This window comes from Pseudopodoces humilis, chromosome 2, assembly GCF_049639895.1.
Source record: "Pseudopodoces humilis isolate 2021_Gansu_Grassland_sample_001 chromosome 2, ASM4963989v1, whole genome shotgun sequence".
NCBI lineage: Eukaryota > Metazoa > Chordata > Aves > Passeriformes > Paridae > Pseudopodoces > Pseudopodoces humilis.
The window spans coordinates 3,478,083-3,497,538 of NC_142201.1; the positions used below are offsets into that span (position 1 = coordinate 3,478,083).

The window sequence follows — 19,456 nt, forward strand, 5'->3', positions numbered from 1 at the left end:
ATGGGAGCGCATTTCTTGTTCCGATGGTGATAGTTTTTCATACCTCTCACCTTCCTTTTGAGATGGCTCTTGGATATCATCCCGAGAAATGTGGGAGTGCACATTTTCCCTCGGAGAGAGGTCTTGTTGCCTCTCATCTGCCCTCTGGGACACCTCCTGGGCATTGTCCCATTGAGAGGTGTGGAAGTGCTCATCTTCCCAAGATGAGATATCTTGGTACCTCCCACCTTCCCTCTGGTCCAGCTCTCGGATGTCATCCCATTGGGAATCCTCTGGGACACTCGCATGTCTCCGTAAGGACAGCCCATGGGATCTCTCGTCTTCTTCCCATTCCAACTCCTGCTGCTCACTCATATCTATTTCCAATTGGAGTATCTCTTGGGTTGTGACACATTCTTCCCATTCGAGCATCTCTTGGTATATCTCACCATCCTCTTCCCACTGGTGCAGCTCTTGGACTCTTGTAGTTTCTTCCCATTCACAGAGCTCTTGGTGTGTCTCACTGCAGTACTGGGAAACCTCTTGAACTCTCACATGTACCTGGCATTGGTAGAACTCTTGGCTCCTCCTGGCTTCCCACTGGGAAATTTCTTGGACTGTCATTACTTGCTGTTGGTACCTGTTTCTTGCTGTCATCTCTTCCCTCTGGGAAAGCTCCTCATCACTATCACTTTCCCTCTGGGAAAGCTCTCGGTCCATATTGGTGAAGGGCTTCTCCTCCTCCTCAGTCCCTGTCAATGGCAGGACTAACCTGACCACTGCCCCTGACCACTGCCCGCTGGGGGCTTCCAGCCAGCTGGGCAAAGGGCTGGGGGACCAGCATCTGTCGCTATCAGCATCTATCACTGTCAGCATCTAGTGCAGATGGGTTCAGGGAGCTGCTTCCTCCTGAGAGAGCAACTCTCCTGGGACTGGGCACCCCAGGGCTCTGCGCCCCTTGGATACCCTCAGCCAGGCTGGGGCTCCCTGATGTCACAAGGCTCTCTGGCCACCACCGTGTCCCGCATCACAGAGGGCCCTGACCCCACGCGCCCGTGTCACAAAGGGCCACCGCCGGCAGCCCAACACCAGCGCAGCGGGCAGGAAGCGGCCCGGAGCACGCCCCGGACTCCTTCGTGGCCTTGTGGCCCCTGCTGTGCCCAGAGCCCTGAGAGGCTTTGGCCACGCTGGCACACGTGTGCCAGCCCCAGCCCCGCACTGCAGAGCCCGGCCTTTGCAGCCTGCGCTGCGCCGGCCACGAGCAATTGGCCTTTGCAGCGACGTGCCAGGGAGCTGCGGGCAGCGGCTGCAGGTGCCGCGGGAGGCCGGGGAGCAGGGCTGGCCCTCAGGGCTGTGCCCGGCCAGCGGGGCTCGTCGCTGCCTTCAGCAGTGACACGCAGGTGCACCGAGCGCAGCCGCGGCGCCTCGGCCGGGCCCGGGGAGCTCAGCGGCCCAGGGGCACCACGCGAGGCCGGGGCCACCTGGCTCGGGGCAATGGCCGCGGCCCCGACTCTCGCAGCTCTCCCCTCGGCCGTGCGGCGCCACGGGGCCAGAGCCCGGGCCCGGGGCTCGCCCCCTGCTGCCAGCAGGGCGCTGCCGAGGCCCCCCCCCCCGCCGGGCCCGGGGCCGGCCGCTGAGGGAGCGGCGCCGCCATTGCTGCCGCCCTCAGGGGCTCTGAGGGGAGCGCGGCTCCCGCCGGCCCCGCTCCGCCCGCACGGGCAACAAAAGCACGGAGCACAAAGACACACGGGAGCACAAAGACACACGGCGCTCAAAGTGTGTCCGTGCCCTTCCAAATGCATTCGGACAGGGCTGGGCTCGGCTGCGGCAGCATCGGCACACGGCTGCCCCCGGGCCAAATCCCCTGTGCAGACAGCGGGGCTGTGGGATGGGACACCAAACGCACGGGGTTTAGTCTCTTTGGGAGAAAGAAACGCACTTTGGGAGTGTTTTAGCCTCCTTGAGGATCAAACCTATTTTCGATGGCAACTCGTCTGTTGTACCTGGAGTTCAAAAGATTCAATAAATAAATAATTATGAACGTGTGTGGTTCAAAAGTCATAGAGGAGTTGTTAGGAGCAATATCTCTACACACGGAAGATTAATTAAAGAAAAACCGCACTATAAAAAACTTAGACAGTTTTGTCTCTTGTTGTCCTTATGTTTTTAAACTTTTAAATTTGTTTCCTGTGCTCTTCTTTGTTTTGGAAACATTGCAGCAAAACTGAGCAACATCTGAGAAAAAAAAAAAATCAATATTTGGGTGCTACGCTTCGGTGTGGAACTCCTGGAGGATTCACACGCTTCAGACCTGTCTGTGCACAAAAGCACCTGTCGCTTCCGAGGCTGCATGGCAGCACGCGAGGAGTAAAATCAGAGTTACTCCTGATTTCATCGCCTTGCAGTGCATCATTTATCCAGAACCTCCTCCAAGTTCACTGAGTGAGAGGAGACAGATCAAGTGTGGTTTGGATAATCTGTTTTTTCTCCAACTTTCTCACTCCTGGCACAGCTTTGAAGTGCCAGCCTGGAGGTGGGACCATGCCTGATGTCCCCCAAGCCTCTCCTCTGGCCCCACAGGGCAGCTCCACCATGAGCAACTCCTTTTCCCATTGCGGGAGTCTCCTTTGGTGTGGAAAAGAAAGAAAGGAGAATTCCTGCCCTCCCCTCTCTCAGGGCTGCAGAAGTGCTCAAACTTCATTCCTGCTGTTCCCACAGAGAGGAACACTGGCCTAGGGACTCTGCTCTTGGATATTGGGCAAGGGAGAAGGGAAGCACCTGGTTGTCCCTATAGATAGAAGAAATGGGTGAACATCTCATCCCAAACAGTCATGTGGGATTTCTTTGCCATCCTTCAGTCATTCTTATTTGGTTTTGGAAAGCAGAGAGAAGGAGAGGGCCTAGGAAAGGAGCAATCCTTCTGTACCCCCTGGCAGGAGGGGACAGCCGGGGGGGTCGGGCTCTGCTGCCAGGGAACAGGGACAGGAGGAGAGGGAACGGCCTCAGGCTGGGCCAGGGGAGGCTCAGGGTGGACAGCAGCAGGAATTTGCCCATGGAAAGGGAGCTCAGGCCTTGGCAGGGGCTGCCCAGGGAGCTTTGCAGTGCCCATCCCTGGAGGTGTCACCTGGAGGTGGCACTCAGGGCTCTGGGCTGGGGACAAGGTGGGCATCGACCACAGGTTGGACTCGATGGTCCTGGAAGTAATTTCCAGGGTCATCTGCCTGTTGTGTTTACAATAAATTATCCAGACATATAATAGGAAAAGGGATGGAAATCATCTAAACACACTAACCATTCTTTTTCACCCGAGCATTGAATTGCTGCTGCTACTACAAAAAAAAAAACAAAACAGAATTTATCAGTTTCAAGCATCTTGGTGTCTTTGTGAGTTGGCATCCTTCATTTCTGCCTTACTGCAGGCAGTGTTCCCCCTTTAACCTCTGCAGCATTCTGTGGGGATGTCCCTGGAGGCTCTCAGGAGTGTTTTACAGATGGGTCACTGTGGGCAGGGTTGCAGAAAGCTCAGCAGATAACAAAGATGAGTTTAAAAATAGAAAGCTCACCCAGATACAAAGTATTTGCAGAAACTGTAAATTCTTTTGTAAGGGTTTGCTGGAAGTGACACAAGTTGTCACAGTGGCACCTGCACTCAGCTGGTTTCAGGGCTTGTTTCCTTATCCAGGTGGCTTTGCTTAAACACAGAATATTTAGGAATCGACATTTAAGTGCTTTTGGTTAGTACTAAAATGTATTTTTACTTTGGTAACTGAGTTTGTCACAGCTTCCTCTGTGGGATATTTTCAGGAAAGGAATTTCAAAAAAGACCTGCTTGGTATGGAGATTGTATAAAATTTCCTTAGAGGATGATGAGAATATTTTTTTTAAAATGTAGTCAAATTCCTGTAGTTTTCACTTGCTTGTTTCAAATAATGACCTCAGAGTGGCAGGACTCTGTAGCTACTGAAATTAATACTTACTGGCTACTGAAATGAAAGAAAGATGTTTTAAAATTTCTGATGATTCTTCGTAAGTTAAGTAATGACACCATAAAGAAAGAATAAGATGAACACCCAGTTTCCTCTCCATCTAAACATGGATTTCTATTGCCTATTTATGATATGCATGGACTTCAGGAGCTTCTTTTGATACCTGTACCCCTTTTTTTGAGAGTTAAAGTAAACCAGGTGCAATCCTTTTAAAATTAAGTCAGTCCAGATAGAAAACCATTTCTCTCCATTTTTTATTTTTTATAAAAAAAAAAAAACCTGCATCAATAAGCAATAAGTATTTCTTCGTGGAAAACCCTAAAAATATATACTCATGTCCTTGTAAGTCACAAGGATGTTAAGGGTGAGTATTAACTCTTCTGGTTTTTATTTTCAGTTCAGGAAAGAGTGAAAAAGCATAGAAAACAAATAGCAATGGTCTGTATTAAAGGAAGAACATAAAAAGGAAAGAGAAGGGAGGGAGGGAGGGAGGGAGGGAGGGAGGAAGGAAGGGAGGAAGGGAGGAAGGGAGGGAGGGAGGGAGGGAGGGAGGGAGGGAGGGAGGGAGGGAGGGAGGGAGGGAGGGAGGGAGATTTTTAGCTGTATTCTTTATTATGTTCGTAAAATGTTAAGTCCTCGTATTTCTCACTGTTATACAAATTACATGCTTACAGAATGATCTATTTAAAAATCACGTTTTAAGGAAAACTATCAGCCTTCCTCCCGTTCCCAAGAGGAAGGCTGAAGCTTTGGGCTCTTCCACGGGGAACTGGGGATTTGGGGTTTTGAGGGATTTGGGGAAGCGGTCGCAGGCTCGGTCCGGCGCTGCCACCCCGTGGCCATTTCTGGTACTGCAGCGGCCCCGGGGCTCCCGGGGAAGATTTTGGGAAGGCCCAACTCTGCGAAAGCAGCGGGGACCCGGGGGATGCCCCGATCACACCAGGGCACAAGAAAGCGCTGTTAAACTGAGCTGCTCAAAGTGTGCCCTTAAGACTGCCCTAATGACATAAAAACCTCAAAAGGATGCTGAGAGACACAAAGGAGGACCCACACCCCCTTTCCTGTCTCCAGAGCTCTTTCCACACCTCCGATGGAAAGGTCTGGAGGCTGCACAGGACTGGTCTCCATGAAGGGCCAGGTGTGAGTGCCACAGGTGAGTTTCTGTACAGGTAGGTGATGTCTCTAAGTACCAAAAAGTGTTGAAACACCAAGTTCCTTCTATTCATAGTGCTGTGCAATGGCAACTTGACCCTACAAGACAGGCAACTCCACACTCCTTCCATGAAGCAACTAATTCCATCGGGGTAATTAATGTATCTTTTGTGTCTTAAGGGGTAGCTACCAGCAGTGCTGAGCTAACCTTTGACTCAATGATCTCAAAGATGCTAACATTGGACTCAATGATCTCAAAGGTCTTTTCCAACCTAATTTCTATGATTTTATGATGGGATATGTGAGGGCTGCTAAACATAGTCCATGCTTTCTTTGTGGTCACCTGCACCTTCTCTGGAACAGAAAAGTTTTCCTGATAGAGAAGCCTGAATTGTGCATCTGATCTGAACTCATTCCTGAGTCCTCAGGAAAGGAAACAGAGGTGGAAAATTCTCACAAAACACAGCTGTGCAATTTACAGCTTCACTTTGGTCTTGGCGGGATGTTCCTTGAATATATAATCTAGATCTTGTTCCATCCCTTTAATATCTGGAAACTGAGAAGCTTTCTTAATTCTTCCTTTTTGTTCTAAATTCCCCCAACTACCCCATGCAAGTTCTCCATTAACCATCTTTGGTATTTCACCTTCTTGGTGATTTAATTAATGACAGAATTCATAAGCAAGAATTCAAAGACCTGATCCGAGTTTCTCCAAACATTCTGCCTCAGACTCTATAAAATGACATTTCTGTTGTTTGCAGTAAGAAGAAGATAATCTGCTCCTGTTAGGACATGACCTCCAGGATTTGTCTTCAGATACAGACAAAGAAATATTTTCTTTGATACCAATTCTGCTGTTCACTTCTTTTCCTTTCTTTAAGTTTTTAAACTTACATAAATATATTGTGTCTTGGTATTTCCATCCAACCTGATGATGCTTCTTTTGCTGTCTTGCTCTTGTTTTATCATTCCATATTAGAGAGAAATAATTTTTCAATGCACATTCATGGTGACACCCACTTAATCTTTGTCTGCATTCTGCATTATCACTTGAAAATATCAAACTAAATCTAACAAAGATGTTTTAGAGCTCTGAAATCCCTTCTTGTCACTGCTTCAATAGAAGGGAAGCACCTCAGTCATTCTGAATGGGGTTGTGGTGAGTTATATCTTTCTTAAATATTTGTTATTGTATTTGAGAAATACAAGAGGTGTTTTAGTGTAAGAAAAGAGTTGGTCAGGCAAGAATGACTTTCAAAAACTTTTCTGGAGCAGGTGGGTGGTTGGAAAGAAAGGAAAACAATCAAAAAGAAAACAGAGCCCAGAAACTTTTAAGTGAGCGTATCTCTTTAAGGCTTCCTTTCCCAATCTGCATCTCCAAAGCTGCAATTCCTGACTTCAGTGGAGAATTTCCACTTCTCATCTTTCAGGTACACTATCAATTTCTCCTCTACATTATTGATTTCATTTACAAAGCCAGGGCTAAAATGATTACTGATGATTGAACACCCTTGAAAATACCTACTAATGAAAACATCACAAAAGCTTTGCCTCAGTAAATATAGCGTGAAGTGGTAAAAGGGAAAAACAGCAATTGCTAAATCTGATGTCTTTACCACAAAACAAACTAAAAGAACAACGAATGAAGATAAATTTTCCTGTGGAAGATTAAACAAACCATGATAAAAAATTCCATCAGGCAGTTTCAATTTATGAGTTACCTTTTACAACACAATCTGGTGGTGAATGACCAGCAAGGGGAATTCCTGAGATTGTTCCTTACCTGACTTGTTCTTGCACTCGATGTCGTAGCCGGTGATGGGGCTGTTGCCATCGAAGCCCATGGTCCACCTGAGGGCGATGCTCCGAGCTCTCACCTCCCGGATCTCTATCTCAGGGGGGTCGGGGGGTTCTGGGCAAACACACACACACAGCTCTGCTCAGAACAGACCCCATCCTCTGAACAGGGGCACACCAACCAGCTCAGCCTTCCTGCCATTTCTCTGGGCACTCCTGGGGACCCTGATCCTGTTAATCACCTGCTGGAAGTATCAGCGCTCTTCAACTCAGAGTCACTGGTGTCATCTCGAATACTGGCTCCTCTTTAACCTTCTTGGTTGCATTTCCAGCTCAGACTTTCACTCCAGGAAAGATGTTTTACCTCAAACACCATCTTTCCCTGATACTTCTGTCAGTGATTTTACTAAAGAAGTGATTGTAGAAATGTGAGTACTAAACTCAAAAGTGCTAAATTTGGTAGGGAGAGAATGTAAAATTTCTGTCTCTTTAAGCATGTTTGAAAGTCTTATTTTAATAACAGAATAATTTGATTAAATCACTCTAAAAGCTCTTTCTTCCTCCGAAGTTAATGTTGTGAATAACCAGCACCAACACCCATTCTAATGTCCCTTTAAATTGTCATGGCAGCTTAGATGAGCAGTGGTGGAACTGGGAACCTGTCCCTAAACTCCACCTGAATATTTCAACAGGGCTGCCTTAGGCATTCTCTGGAATCTGCTGCTACTTGGAATCAAGGGCAGGGAGAGAGAAATCTTCAAGTTGCAGGAATTTGTTGTGTGAGAGGCACAGGAGGAACAAGCACCACGTGGGAATGAACAGTGGCCAGTGGCTGAGTCCTGCTGTGCCCTGCATCTCAAATATTGTCACCTCTCCAGGACTTGCTGTTTCTGCCCTGTGCAAGGGGAACCCCAGCCCCAGGCAACATAAATTCCTAGAGTTTGGATTGTGCAAACTGCTCACAATTTATTTTGACTGATTAAGCTTGAAATATTTTGCTTGAAGTTCCACAATAGGTTTAACATTTCTCTAGAGATGAAGTGAGATCACATTTGCTTTATTTCAGACCTGGGTTTGAAGCACATTTGTTCTTTAAAATCAAATGCAACCTGCTCTCCCTCAATCCTCCATATCCACAGTCCTTACTGAAGAGATTCGTTTTAAGTATCTTTGGCAATTGCCAACTACAGTATTTAAGAAAAAAAATCTAATGAATTTGTACAGATCTAGAAGGACTCAAGCTCATATTTTATTTTGATATAATCTGTGATGCTGGAAAATGAAAGACTGAGAACCTTAATGCAGCTCCTCATTTCTTTGACAATGTGGAACACATTTAATTAGGAATCAGAACCTTCCTCCCCCCAGCAGTTTTCTACACTTCCTGTCCTACAATGGCTGTGGTTTTTTTCCCTTGTGTTGTCCTCTCCCTACCTTGCACAGTGAGCTGAATTATTCCACGATCCTCCCCGTAAGAATTGATGGCGTGGCAGGAAAAGAAGCCAGAATCTTCACGCACAGTTGGCAGAATCTATAGGAGTTGGAAAAGAGGTGATGGATTGAACAGCACGCAGAGAAAATAAACCAACAGCTTGTCTGTGTGGCGCAAGAAAAATCGCACAGACTGTTCTCCTTGACAGCAATAAATAGATACTGCAGGTTACACACATACATTTGCATAGGAAAACTTCCAAAATGCTGAGATTATCAAAGCCAGCAGCACCTGGGCTGAGGGCACAGGCTACCAGCTCGACATGTGTAGTCAGGAGCTGGAGTTCCACCTATTCCTGCAGCTTCTCCTTAGGAGCCTTGTTTCCAGTTCCTCACAAGTTTGCCAAGTGTTTAACTGTTGGCTGAAATTTGCCATACAAAATGCTGCCTCCTGCTGCCTCCAAATTTTTCTGGCTATTTCTGAAAATAATTCAAGTGGCTGAAGTCCGTGTGGAGGAAACAAAGGTTCAGACACTGGTGTGAACCCTGTAGTGTTCAGCGTGGTACCTCATAATAAAGTTTTGTGCGGTCTTTCTTTTCAATTTGTTGTTTAACAGCAAGGAAATTTATATATAATATTTACAACCATGATCATAATGATATTTTTCTGCAGGACCACTGCTTCATTCAAGGTACAAGAAAGAAATATTTTTTTTAAACGAGCAGATATTTGAAATACTATTTCTTTCTCATTGTTCAGTGTGCTGCTCCGCAAATTATTTACAGCACACTGTTCAAACTGTGCCCTGAAAACAGACATTCATTTTCTCACAGCACTTTCCTGTGAATTCACCCATTGCAGAAACACGAGTGAATTTATTTACATCAGCCCTGACACCATGGAGAGCATTGCCACCATTTCATGTAGGGAATTAAGGAAGCAGATGCATGATAACGTTTGTGGCTGCTTGACAAGTTGCCACATATTAGCTGAGCCATGGAAACTCCACGTGCTCTTTATTCCTCAGCAAAAACCAGGTGATGTGAGCACAGCTCCCAGTCACCACTGGTTAAGATAAATGGATTAATTTCCCACTTGCTGGAAGGAAATGGGAGAGTTATCATCCGAGATGTGGCAACTTGTCAAGCTGTGCTCACCTGCACATGTGGCTGAGCTTGGAGACAGGGAAACAAAAATTTCCAGAGCCCAGTTTGAGACATGTAGGACCTTCCTCCCCTTCCCTCAGAGTCCTGAGCAACAAGTAGCCTTTCATGTGTTTATAACAGCTTCCACTGAGCTCAGCTGCAGCCAGGAGGGCTCAGTACTTCTGCAAATCAGACCCCAAGAGCTCAAGGCCAGTGTCCAGAAAACAAAGAACAAACAATTATTGGCCACCTGTGAAAAATCAGGTCTCAAAAATCAGCTTTGCATCACAGTGCCATTCATTACTCAACCCTAAGTCAGCCCCAGCAAAAATCCAAATCCTGTCTCACTGAGGCAAGGGGTCCTGCAGAAAAAAATGAAAGCTGAGTACACAACTAAAGATCACGTCATCATGCAAAATCACTGAGCTCAAAGCTTCAGAGACAGCCTTAATCTGGCATTTTCTGCTTTTTGGGGTGTTTTATCTCTCAGAAGTGAAAGGTTTTATATCTAACACATGGATGTAGAACACCATTGATGGACACAGCTGCTTCAGAAAACTCTCCCAAGCAGGAATCCAGCCTTCCAAATAGAAGTATTGTTGTGTATCCAGGGGTTATCTTATTAAAATCAACAAGAAGAATGATGGCAGAGAGGCCTAGGGGTCAATCCTATAACTAAATATTATTTGTATCACAAAAATACTAATAGGAACAAAGTCACACATAGAATTTATTCTTCCTTGTAGAAATCAATGAAAAAAGTCCCTCACAGAGAGCAAACCAGAATTTTACTGGATACTGTCCAACACCATTTTTGGCTGGTAAAGAAAGAAATCTTTCATAAGAGTTACACTAAAATTTAGACAAGAACCAGACAGCTAGAGAATTAGTTCCTTGGGCCTGAAAAATATGCTTTTCAAATGTGACTGAAAATGGATAATGAAGATTTTGGAGTGAGAAAAAAGAATAAAAAATCTTTTAGATTTCATAAAAACACATGTAAAACAGCATTTTGAATCCTGACTTTATAAAGTGGTCTCACAAGCCCCACCAAGTGAAAGGGAGGGAGAGGAAAACTCAGAAAAGGCAGAATTTTTTCTCAAAGCAGTTTAGTGATTTTGGTAAGTGTGACACACATCAGAACTTGGGGTCAGATCTTTGCCAGAGTTTATTAGCAGCTCAGTCAAACTGATCTGGGGAAGGACAGGCTAAGGGGTGAACCACACTGCTCCTGAGACAGGGATGGAGGGTTGAGCCTGGCTTCCTCCTCTAGCTGCCTCTGGAGTGTGGGAAGAGGGAATTTTTCATTAGGGATGGATTGCAGAAGTTTCTTCTCCCTCCTCTCCTCCCAATGCCAGATCTCCACACCATGCACAGAGCGAGTGCTGGGGCTCCGGTGTTGTCAGGCTGGCCCTGCACCTGAATCAAAACCAAACCAGGCACACCTTGACATAGCTGGATGATTTGGGGGCCAATTTGTTTTCTTACCTGCAGGGTAGAAATCACTTCATCCCCAACCTCCTTGGTAGAAACCAGGTAACGGGACATTTCGGGGTTAATGATCCGGTCTTCCTTCTCCCAGCGGACTATGATGGGTTTCTCTCCATGGGCTGTGCAGCTCATCTCCTTCTTTTGGCCTTGAGTAGCCAGGGTGGTGTTTGGGTAGGAGGTTATCATAGCTGGAACTAGAAACAGACAAAACAAAACAAAACAAGGTTGTTCCTCAGTGAGCTGAAGGGTCTGATGATACAAGGTTGGCTCTTCAATCTGTGTCTCACTCAGCTTGTCCATTTTTAACCAGATTGAGAAAAACGTGGAAAAGTATTTTATTTTCATTCCTGTGTTAAGAGAACTGATGGGCCACAGAGGGAACTTAGCAGAAAGGAGTTGGAAGTGGACAATAGAAGGTGAGAATCCAAAGGAGGCTTGTCTTCATTTTTTTTGCAGGGCAACTTGCAACATAATTCAATATTCAATATTCACAGCACATAAAGGGACTGAACTAATAAGTGTTCAGATATGTGGACAATAAAGAACTGATAAAAATGTCTGCATCTTTCTGATGGGCTGCTGTTGTACTTGCTGACTGCTACATGTTTTACCAGTGTGTGTGACAGTAATGATCTATCAAAATGAGGGCTCAATTAAACCAGGAGCTGCACAAAATTAAAAGAAAGGCTCTGCACCAAGGAGCTTACATAGATGTGTTGAGTGCATAGCTGAACTGTGCTGAACTGAAAGTATAATTAAACTGACAATAAACCTAGCTAGATTTGAGTTTTTATTGTACTCAGAAGGTATTTGCAGAACAGTTTGGACATACCTGTCAACTTCATTAACCATTCTTTTAAAAGTGGCTTAAATTTTAATGTTGAAAAAAGTAGTCTTCTTAGAAAGAATTGTCTTAAACCTTAAGTATTTTCATGTTTTGGAATTAAAATTTCCTGCAACAGGAAAAATAAATAAATAAATGAATGCTTGGAATGTTTTATTGCAAACCCCAAACATGGCATCTTTGAAACGGGATGATCTCTTTGGTGTCCTTTGCTGGGTGTCATCCCCACGTGGTTTGTCCACCACTGAACAGCATCTGGATTTCTGTCTCTGGAAAGCATCAAAGCCCACGAGTCTTTCAGTTCAGGCCCAGGAGAAGCTGGAAAGCCCTGGACAGCACACAGAGCTGTTCTTTCTGAATGAATCTGTCTACACTTCTAAAGCATATGAGGCATCAACAATGAACCCCCTCCCTAAGCTCCTGCCCTCTGCAGGAGACTGGGGCTGCCTCCTGCAGTAGCCCCAGTCCCTTCTTTTTATGCATGAATGGTTGCCTCTTCTTATCAGAACAACTCACTCCTTCCATCTGAGCTTCTCTGGGTCCCTGTTTTAATCAGATGACACTGGCAGAGGATCTGATTTGAGGCCTTCCAATCTTTGCCCTTGCATAGGTTGTGTTTGTTGCCGCACAGCAGAATAAAAACCCTTATTTAAATGAATTACTTTAATTGCCAGCCTGTAATGTTAATGCTTGGTGGCATGACCTTTTCACATGCCAGAGCTGCTAATGCTTGGATATGACAATATGTCAGGATGCAGCCTTTTCTGTTCAAAGGCTTCCTGAACCAAACCAAACCGACCTGGGGATTAAAAGGGCCTGTGGAGCCGTGGGTTTGAATTACCAATGGGATCTAATTCCAGGAGGGACTCTGAGAAAGGTCTTGTGAGAGGCAGGAGGCTCCACTTGCACTAGTAATGAAGTACATCTTATTTAACTATTTGGCTATTTGGTACTCATCAATGTTGTCCAAGAGGAGCTTTTGAAGAGAAGAAATTATGAATAATCAAAATAGAAAATTAGGATGAGTCTGACTCCATATTCCAAAGAATGGAAATATCCTCAGTTTCATCTGGTGTGTGCCCACATACCCACAAGGTTACTTTCAGAAAGTTGTTTTTTTTGTGGCCATCTGCTTGTTCCTCCAAACCCAGAACAACCAGTGCTGTGCAAGATCACAGAATGATTTAGATTGGAAAATCCCTCCCAGCCCATGGAGTCCCAGCTGTGCCTGATCCTCATCTTGTCCCTGGCCCAGAGCCCTGAGTGCCACCTCCAGGTGACATCTCCAAGGATGGGCACTGCAAAGCTCCCTGGGCAGCCCCTGCCAAGGCCTAAAAACCCTTTCAGTGAAGAAAATTCTTCCTGATTTTTTTTCCTGAAATGCATGTGTCCTTTTAGGCATTTTGTTAAATAGGAGACCCAATTCACAATAGTGCCAGGCTATTGAGGAGTCCACATTACCATCATTAGCTTGTGCCACCTCCTTTCTTCCTTCCACAATGTCCCCAGCCTCCCACATGTCCCTCCCTCTGCACTTCTCTCTCCCCTCAGCACAACAGGCTCTAGACCCCTTCACCTGTCCCTCTTTCTTCCTGCTTCAACCTCCTCAGGTTCTCACATGTCCCCTAATCCTTTATATTTTTCTTGTCCAGCCTCATTTCCTGTCCCTGGTTAACACAGCCAACCTCCCAAGCCACCTGAAGGGTTTCCCCTACAGCTGCAGTCCTCCTTCCCATCGAGATCTCCTCCTTGGAGTTTCCCTGGTGGTGGTGAGAATGTTCTGAGCCCACACAGGAGATGAGGGGTGAGGGGTTTGTGCCTCCTCACAAGGTACCAGAGCTCCTGTGCAGGTGAGCCTTGCTTTTCCCTGCTTCACCAGTGGGATCACAGAGAAAATGGGACATCTGGACTTGGATTGAAATCCCACAGATATCCAGGAGCCTGTCCCAGACACTCCTGCCTCCCTTTCAGGTCCTGCTCTGGGTGACAGTGCCAAACCAAATCCCATGACTCCCTGCCTTGCTTTTAAAAACCAAAGGCCACCTTGCAAAGCTCATTTTTTTCCCCACAACAAACTTTCTTAATAAGAGCAGCATAAAAACATCTAAAGAAAGATGACTTTATTCCTCAGATACTGCTTTATCCCTGCTTATCCTTCCCTTCTCCTCACATAATCTTCCACACGGATTCCTTATTGCCATAGCAATGCCTCACAGCTAAATATTTCCCCTTCCTCCAAAGCTGATTTTTTACTCTTCACAATTTATCTCCAATGATCCTAGACCATAAGCTCTTCTTTTTATCTTCCTCTATGTCAAAAGATTTCTGGTAACAAAGCCACATTCCCAAGGATATTTTAGGCAATGCATTTCTTCATCCTCCAACTATCTTTAATCAAATTACTGATGCAAATAACTGAGATAAATATGCTGGTTCTTTACTGACAAAATAATCTGGAAAACTGTAAATAAGCAAGCTAAATCTGCACTACATATGCATGAGATATTCTCTTAGGAAATCTTAAAAATAAGCGAAAGCATTTAGAAATGTATTTAGATGATTCAGATGCCGTATTAAGTGTGTCTGTGCCTTATATCCCTTCAAACGTGCATTATATGCAGAAACATAATTATATTTATATATATACATTTAGATCAGAGAATTTTGGAAGGGAAGGGCATGTTGCTGTGCAGGTTCAAGGAAAGGATATTGCCATGTTCCACAATTTTGGAGTATTTTCACCACGGGACAAATTAATCCAGTTCTGTTTACTTTAGGGTTCTCCATGCCTTTTTCTGAAGCTGTGTAGTGCTGGGCACAGTTAGAGATCTATTGGTCAAAACTGGACAAAGCAGAAGCTACAATTTATAAATCATAGCAATTTCCATTTTCAAGGTATGCATTTATCTGCCAGCAGCATTAATTCAGGAGTTTTGCCTGTTTAGAGTTGGGCTTTCTTTTGGAAAGCTGATTTATTTGCTCCTTTTTATATGTCAACCCATTGTTTTCCCCTTTCTTCATGGCAACCCAGCAAGAAAAAATTAAATATATTTATTATTAATATTATTATTATTATTATTGTTATTATTATTAAACATTTTTTCATAGCACTAAATATTATTGCTATACTAATGCATATCAAAATATTAGATTATACAATTGTATTAATTAGCAATTATATTGCTTGTTAAGATGATTGCTTTATAGTGTTAACTTTATCATTAAAATCAAAGTGCAAAATTCTGTAGTCAGGATTATATTTAAGAATTGCAAAAGTTGCTCAGACAAAAGAAAAACTTTTTGTCCTACTCTTGAAGAAAACTGAATCTGGGCCTTTCCTAAGATTCAGTAAAAATTACCTAATCTGACTTATTTTTCTCTGCTACTGGTGAATGTTTCATTAGGAACAAATAAAAAGGAAAATATTTAATTACCTTGATAAAGACCAGTCTCATTATCCAGAATAACAAGACTGTAGGAAATTGAGTAAAGCTTGTGAAAGGTATCAGAAACTGCTGAAGCCTTTTAGAATAAATCTTTATGAATTAATAGAAAACAAAAATTCACATCAGTTTTTGAAATTATGTAGAGAGCTGGGATGGAGGGAGATATTTTTGCTCTCTTTCAGCTCATAGATGGGAATAGCCACATTGGAAAAAGCAAATTAAAATTCTCCCTGCCTTTCAGTTTGTAATTAAACATTAAATATCCATGGCCCATTCAAAAATGATTTTAAGACTGATTAGAGTACTCAGTATTTTTAAGAATTATGGTCCTTTCTAACCCAAAACCATTCTGAGATCCTGGGATTCTCCTGGTCTGAAGACCTCTGTCCTGGCAGAATGTTCTCATATTTTGGCTCCACCGCTGGATCATGCTCAAACTGGCCAGCTTGGGGAAATATCTGTAACCACGAGAGACTCATCTTGCAAACATTGAAAAAAAATACTGAAAAAATGAATTGAAATTTGAGTTTAACATTTAAGCCAAATTCAGCTGTTCTTTCATTCTGGTCAGCCACAGTGAGAGCAGTCTTCTCTCCATGACAAATGGGATTTTCCTACCTCAGAAATTCTCTCTTCCTCCATCCACTTTTTCTCAGGCATAGAAAACCCACACAAATATATTACTTATATTTAAGGGAGCCTAGCTGTCACCCTTGCATTTGTTGATACATATATTTGTTAATTTATTTTCACATTTAGTAGACTTTAAGGAGTCAGCAAGAGCTTTCCTAAAACTCATAACTTCAGTATTTCCTTTCTGATAAGAGACCTTTGGGTTTATTTAAATAACTACTCTCTGAAATTCAAATGGTGAAGAAAAGAGAATTTAAAATCAGTGGGATTTCCCAAACACTTCAATTTAAACTCATAGTTGTTTGGTAAAAGTCAAAACTGTTCAGCAGGTGGAAAGCATGGTCTTAATCCTCATCCTCAGGAGATGTCCAAGATTAGGAAACAAATTCCATGTCTCAGAGGGTCAAAGAAATATATAAACACAAAGAAAAGCATCCCATTTTTATCTATACAAATTATTATATATAATAATAATGGGCATATAATTAATGACAACTTCTTTCTACCAATATTCACTAATTTTAAAAATTAACCTCACATTTGGAACCTGCTCATGTTTGTTTATTGTGAAAACCTCCTCAGAGACAGGTTTTCTTAGGATAAATATTAAAAAAAAACTTGATTTGAATTATTCAATCATTTCATGAAGGTGATTTTAACAGAGAATATTTTATTATATTGCTTGGAATCAGTAAAGAATTTTCTGCCCAAGCAATGCAACTCTTAGAAACCATTCTGGGTGAATTGTGCCAGGACATGAATTCAAATTTAAAAAAAAAGTGTTTTGAAATTAATAGCCATTGATGTTTCAGATTAGAAAAAAATAATTTCAAACATGTAAACCTGAGAAATTTGAGGAGAGAATTAAAGATTTGATGAATTCACATGACAGACTGAATTATTTACTCAGCTTTAGTTTAAGGAGTCTGTAGGGTATAGGAGATACACTCCAAAAATTTGTTAATAAATGTATTCCTGAAAATATTTTTAAAATAAAACTGAACAAAGCAAATTACCTTCTACCCCTAACCTGCCCTAAAGGAAGACCAGTAGCTTTTTTATACAAATGAATTGCTGGACAAAAGGAAAGAGATTCATTAGCAGTTCTATTAGCAAAATAATTTTCTGCTGGAAAAGTATAAAAACCAGCACTGCTGTGTAAAAAAAGAGAAATTAAGCACAGGCATGGCAGGTCCTGTCCCAGCTTCATCAGTTTGCATTACAAATCCCATCTCAACCCAAGGCACTCAGTGGTTTGTAAAAACTGCTTTACTAGGGCACCCATACAAAGTAATCTTTGGGGGAAAAAAATCTAAAAATAAATAAATACTGAGTGGGAATGAATATGGATTCTGTACATCTTAAAATAGCATTTCAGCCAACTATTTCCCCTGGTAGAAAGGAATTTACTATGATTATAAATACTAATCCAACATGTGTTTCCAAGCTTGAGCAGGCCTGGTTTGATGCTGATCTCGAATAAAATGACAATGATATCCTGAGTCCTTGGCAGCTCCAGCAGTGCCTCCTGATCTGATTGAATGTGTCAGGGCAAAGGCTGTGAACATTTAGGGTTCATATCTTATTCACTCACAAGTGGTTTCAGGTCACATTAGAGGAAGAGAAGTTGATTTATTTTGCATGACAACTATGAATTTTAACCAAAAGACACATTAATAAAATAAAAAAAAGGGCTTTTCCCTCACATCACAAAGGCAATTCTTTCCTCTTCCTGAGGTCTTTCCTTGCATTAGTTCTGTGTTTGTACAGTGCAAACTGATGATACACAGGAGACCAGAAGCTGCTGCTATTTCTCGCTCCTTCCTTTGACTTTGACATGGTTCTGAAATGAATGTGACTTTCTCTTGCTTTTCCATTCACTTCTATTCCCATTTTGTCCAGCTGCACTTCCCAGTAAGCAAGGGGAAGGGAATGGGGGATGATAAGCTGACAGCTTTGTCCCCTGAAGTCACCTGTAGTAAAAGCCTGTGGAAATTAGGTACAAAATGTGGGAACTCACACCAGGCCCTGGGTAATCAGTCTCATCCAAGCTTGGCTAATTGTCAAAACAAAAATTAGTGATCAAAAAAACAATGTATTACCATGTATGTAATTTTGATTCTAAAGACTTAGACAAAGATCATCTTCCCACAGAAGAAATTTATGGACTTTTTTAATACTTTAAATTTATAATTTAAAGTATTAGTTTTACCACTGCTGACATTGTTGGGAAGTGTGGATGCCTAAAAATTAGCACCAGAAACACGTCTCCATTAATTACAAATTCCTTGGGCCACTTTCTATTCCAAATCAATTATGATCTTTCATCAGCCTGTTATAAAAGCCAGGCTGGAAAGAGCAGGAATGTTAAATAGTTAAAACTAGCAATACATAATTTTAGATAACTTCTCCAATGCTTTGATCTTAAATTGAATTCACTCTGCCATCAAGATGGCATCAAGTTTTAATGTGAAATGAGAGGGTTACAGCTATCATAATTATAAAGCACAGCACTCTAATTTTTGGTGACTTACTGAATGCAAATCACCTAAAAACAGAGACTGTGGAATCCCATGGGAGAGTGTGGTTTTTTGTTTGTTTTGCTTTTTTTTTAACAAGTTTTTATGCTTTAAATATTCTATTTGTCTCCTTTCATTAAAATCACCAGAACAGTTTATAAGTTTAAATGGAAAAACAAACCAAAAAAAAAAAAAAGTAGAAAGTCACTGGAAAGCACAAGCTTTAATCAGGCTTTATTTTATGACCCAGCAGCTCCTGTAAGTCTATTATATTTGGGAGGCTGTGAAGTGACATGTGTAAATGTCCCTCCCTGGGGAAGAGAAGCAAACACTAATTGGGGTATTGACAGGTTTAAATGAGGCAGAAACACACGAAGAAGAAACTCTGGCTCCAACAAAAATGAGAATTGGGGAGCGGGGCATGCTGGGACATTAATGCTTTTCATTCACTGCTCACTCATGCAAGTAAATATACTTTTAAGCACGGTGACCTGGGTCTATAACAGCTCAGTTCTGAGCTAAAAAGCCATGAAATGCTATCTGCTGATGTATAAGAAAGAGGGCTTTGGTAGAACCAGTCTCCTCTAGCTGTTCAAAGGGAATTATAATTTTATTTTCTACATAGTTGCAGATAGACCAAGATCATCTGATGCTGTGATGGCAGGAACATCACATCAAATGTATTTAAATCAGCAAGACACAACTCTCTCTATATTTATTAGCCATTCTCTATATGAGTTTATTAGCATAGCCGAGATTAATATATATATATATATTCTGCATATTTACACCTACAGAGAGGTGTTGGTGCATTGGGTGAATATTTTAAAGAATTCACCTGGACACAGGGGTCAAGCATGGTCATGAAACCCATCAGTGCCTCACCACAACTGGTCTTCAGGTGGCTAAAAATTAAGGACTATTTCTGTAGTGGACATTGAGGGGACAAAAAAAGGCATTCCAGAGGGTCACTGATCTTAAAGATGACAAACACCTTCTTGTTGATGATAGAAGAACCTCAGGGTGAGCTGA

The 19,456-nt window shown here is 42.8% G+C and overlaps 1 protein-coding gene across 1 annotated transcript in view; it reads right to left on the bottom strand.

Moving 5' to 3' along the window:
* The window catches only part of DSCAM (DS cell adhesion molecule), a 439,258-nt gene that overhangs the window by 103,308 nt on the left and 316,494 nt on the right, over positions 1–19,456 (bottom strand). Inside the window, exons 12-14 of the mRNA XM_088051091.1 lie at positions 10,980–11,176; positions 8,349–8,445; positions 6,901–7,029 (exon numbers count right to left, since the gene is read on the bottom strand). Coding sequence (XP_087907217.1) covers positions 6,901–7,029; positions 8,349–8,445; positions 10,980–11,176 — 423 coding nt within the window. The remainder of the gene's footprint in view (positions 1–6,900; positions 7,030–8,348; positions 8,446–10,979; positions 11,177–19,456) is intronic.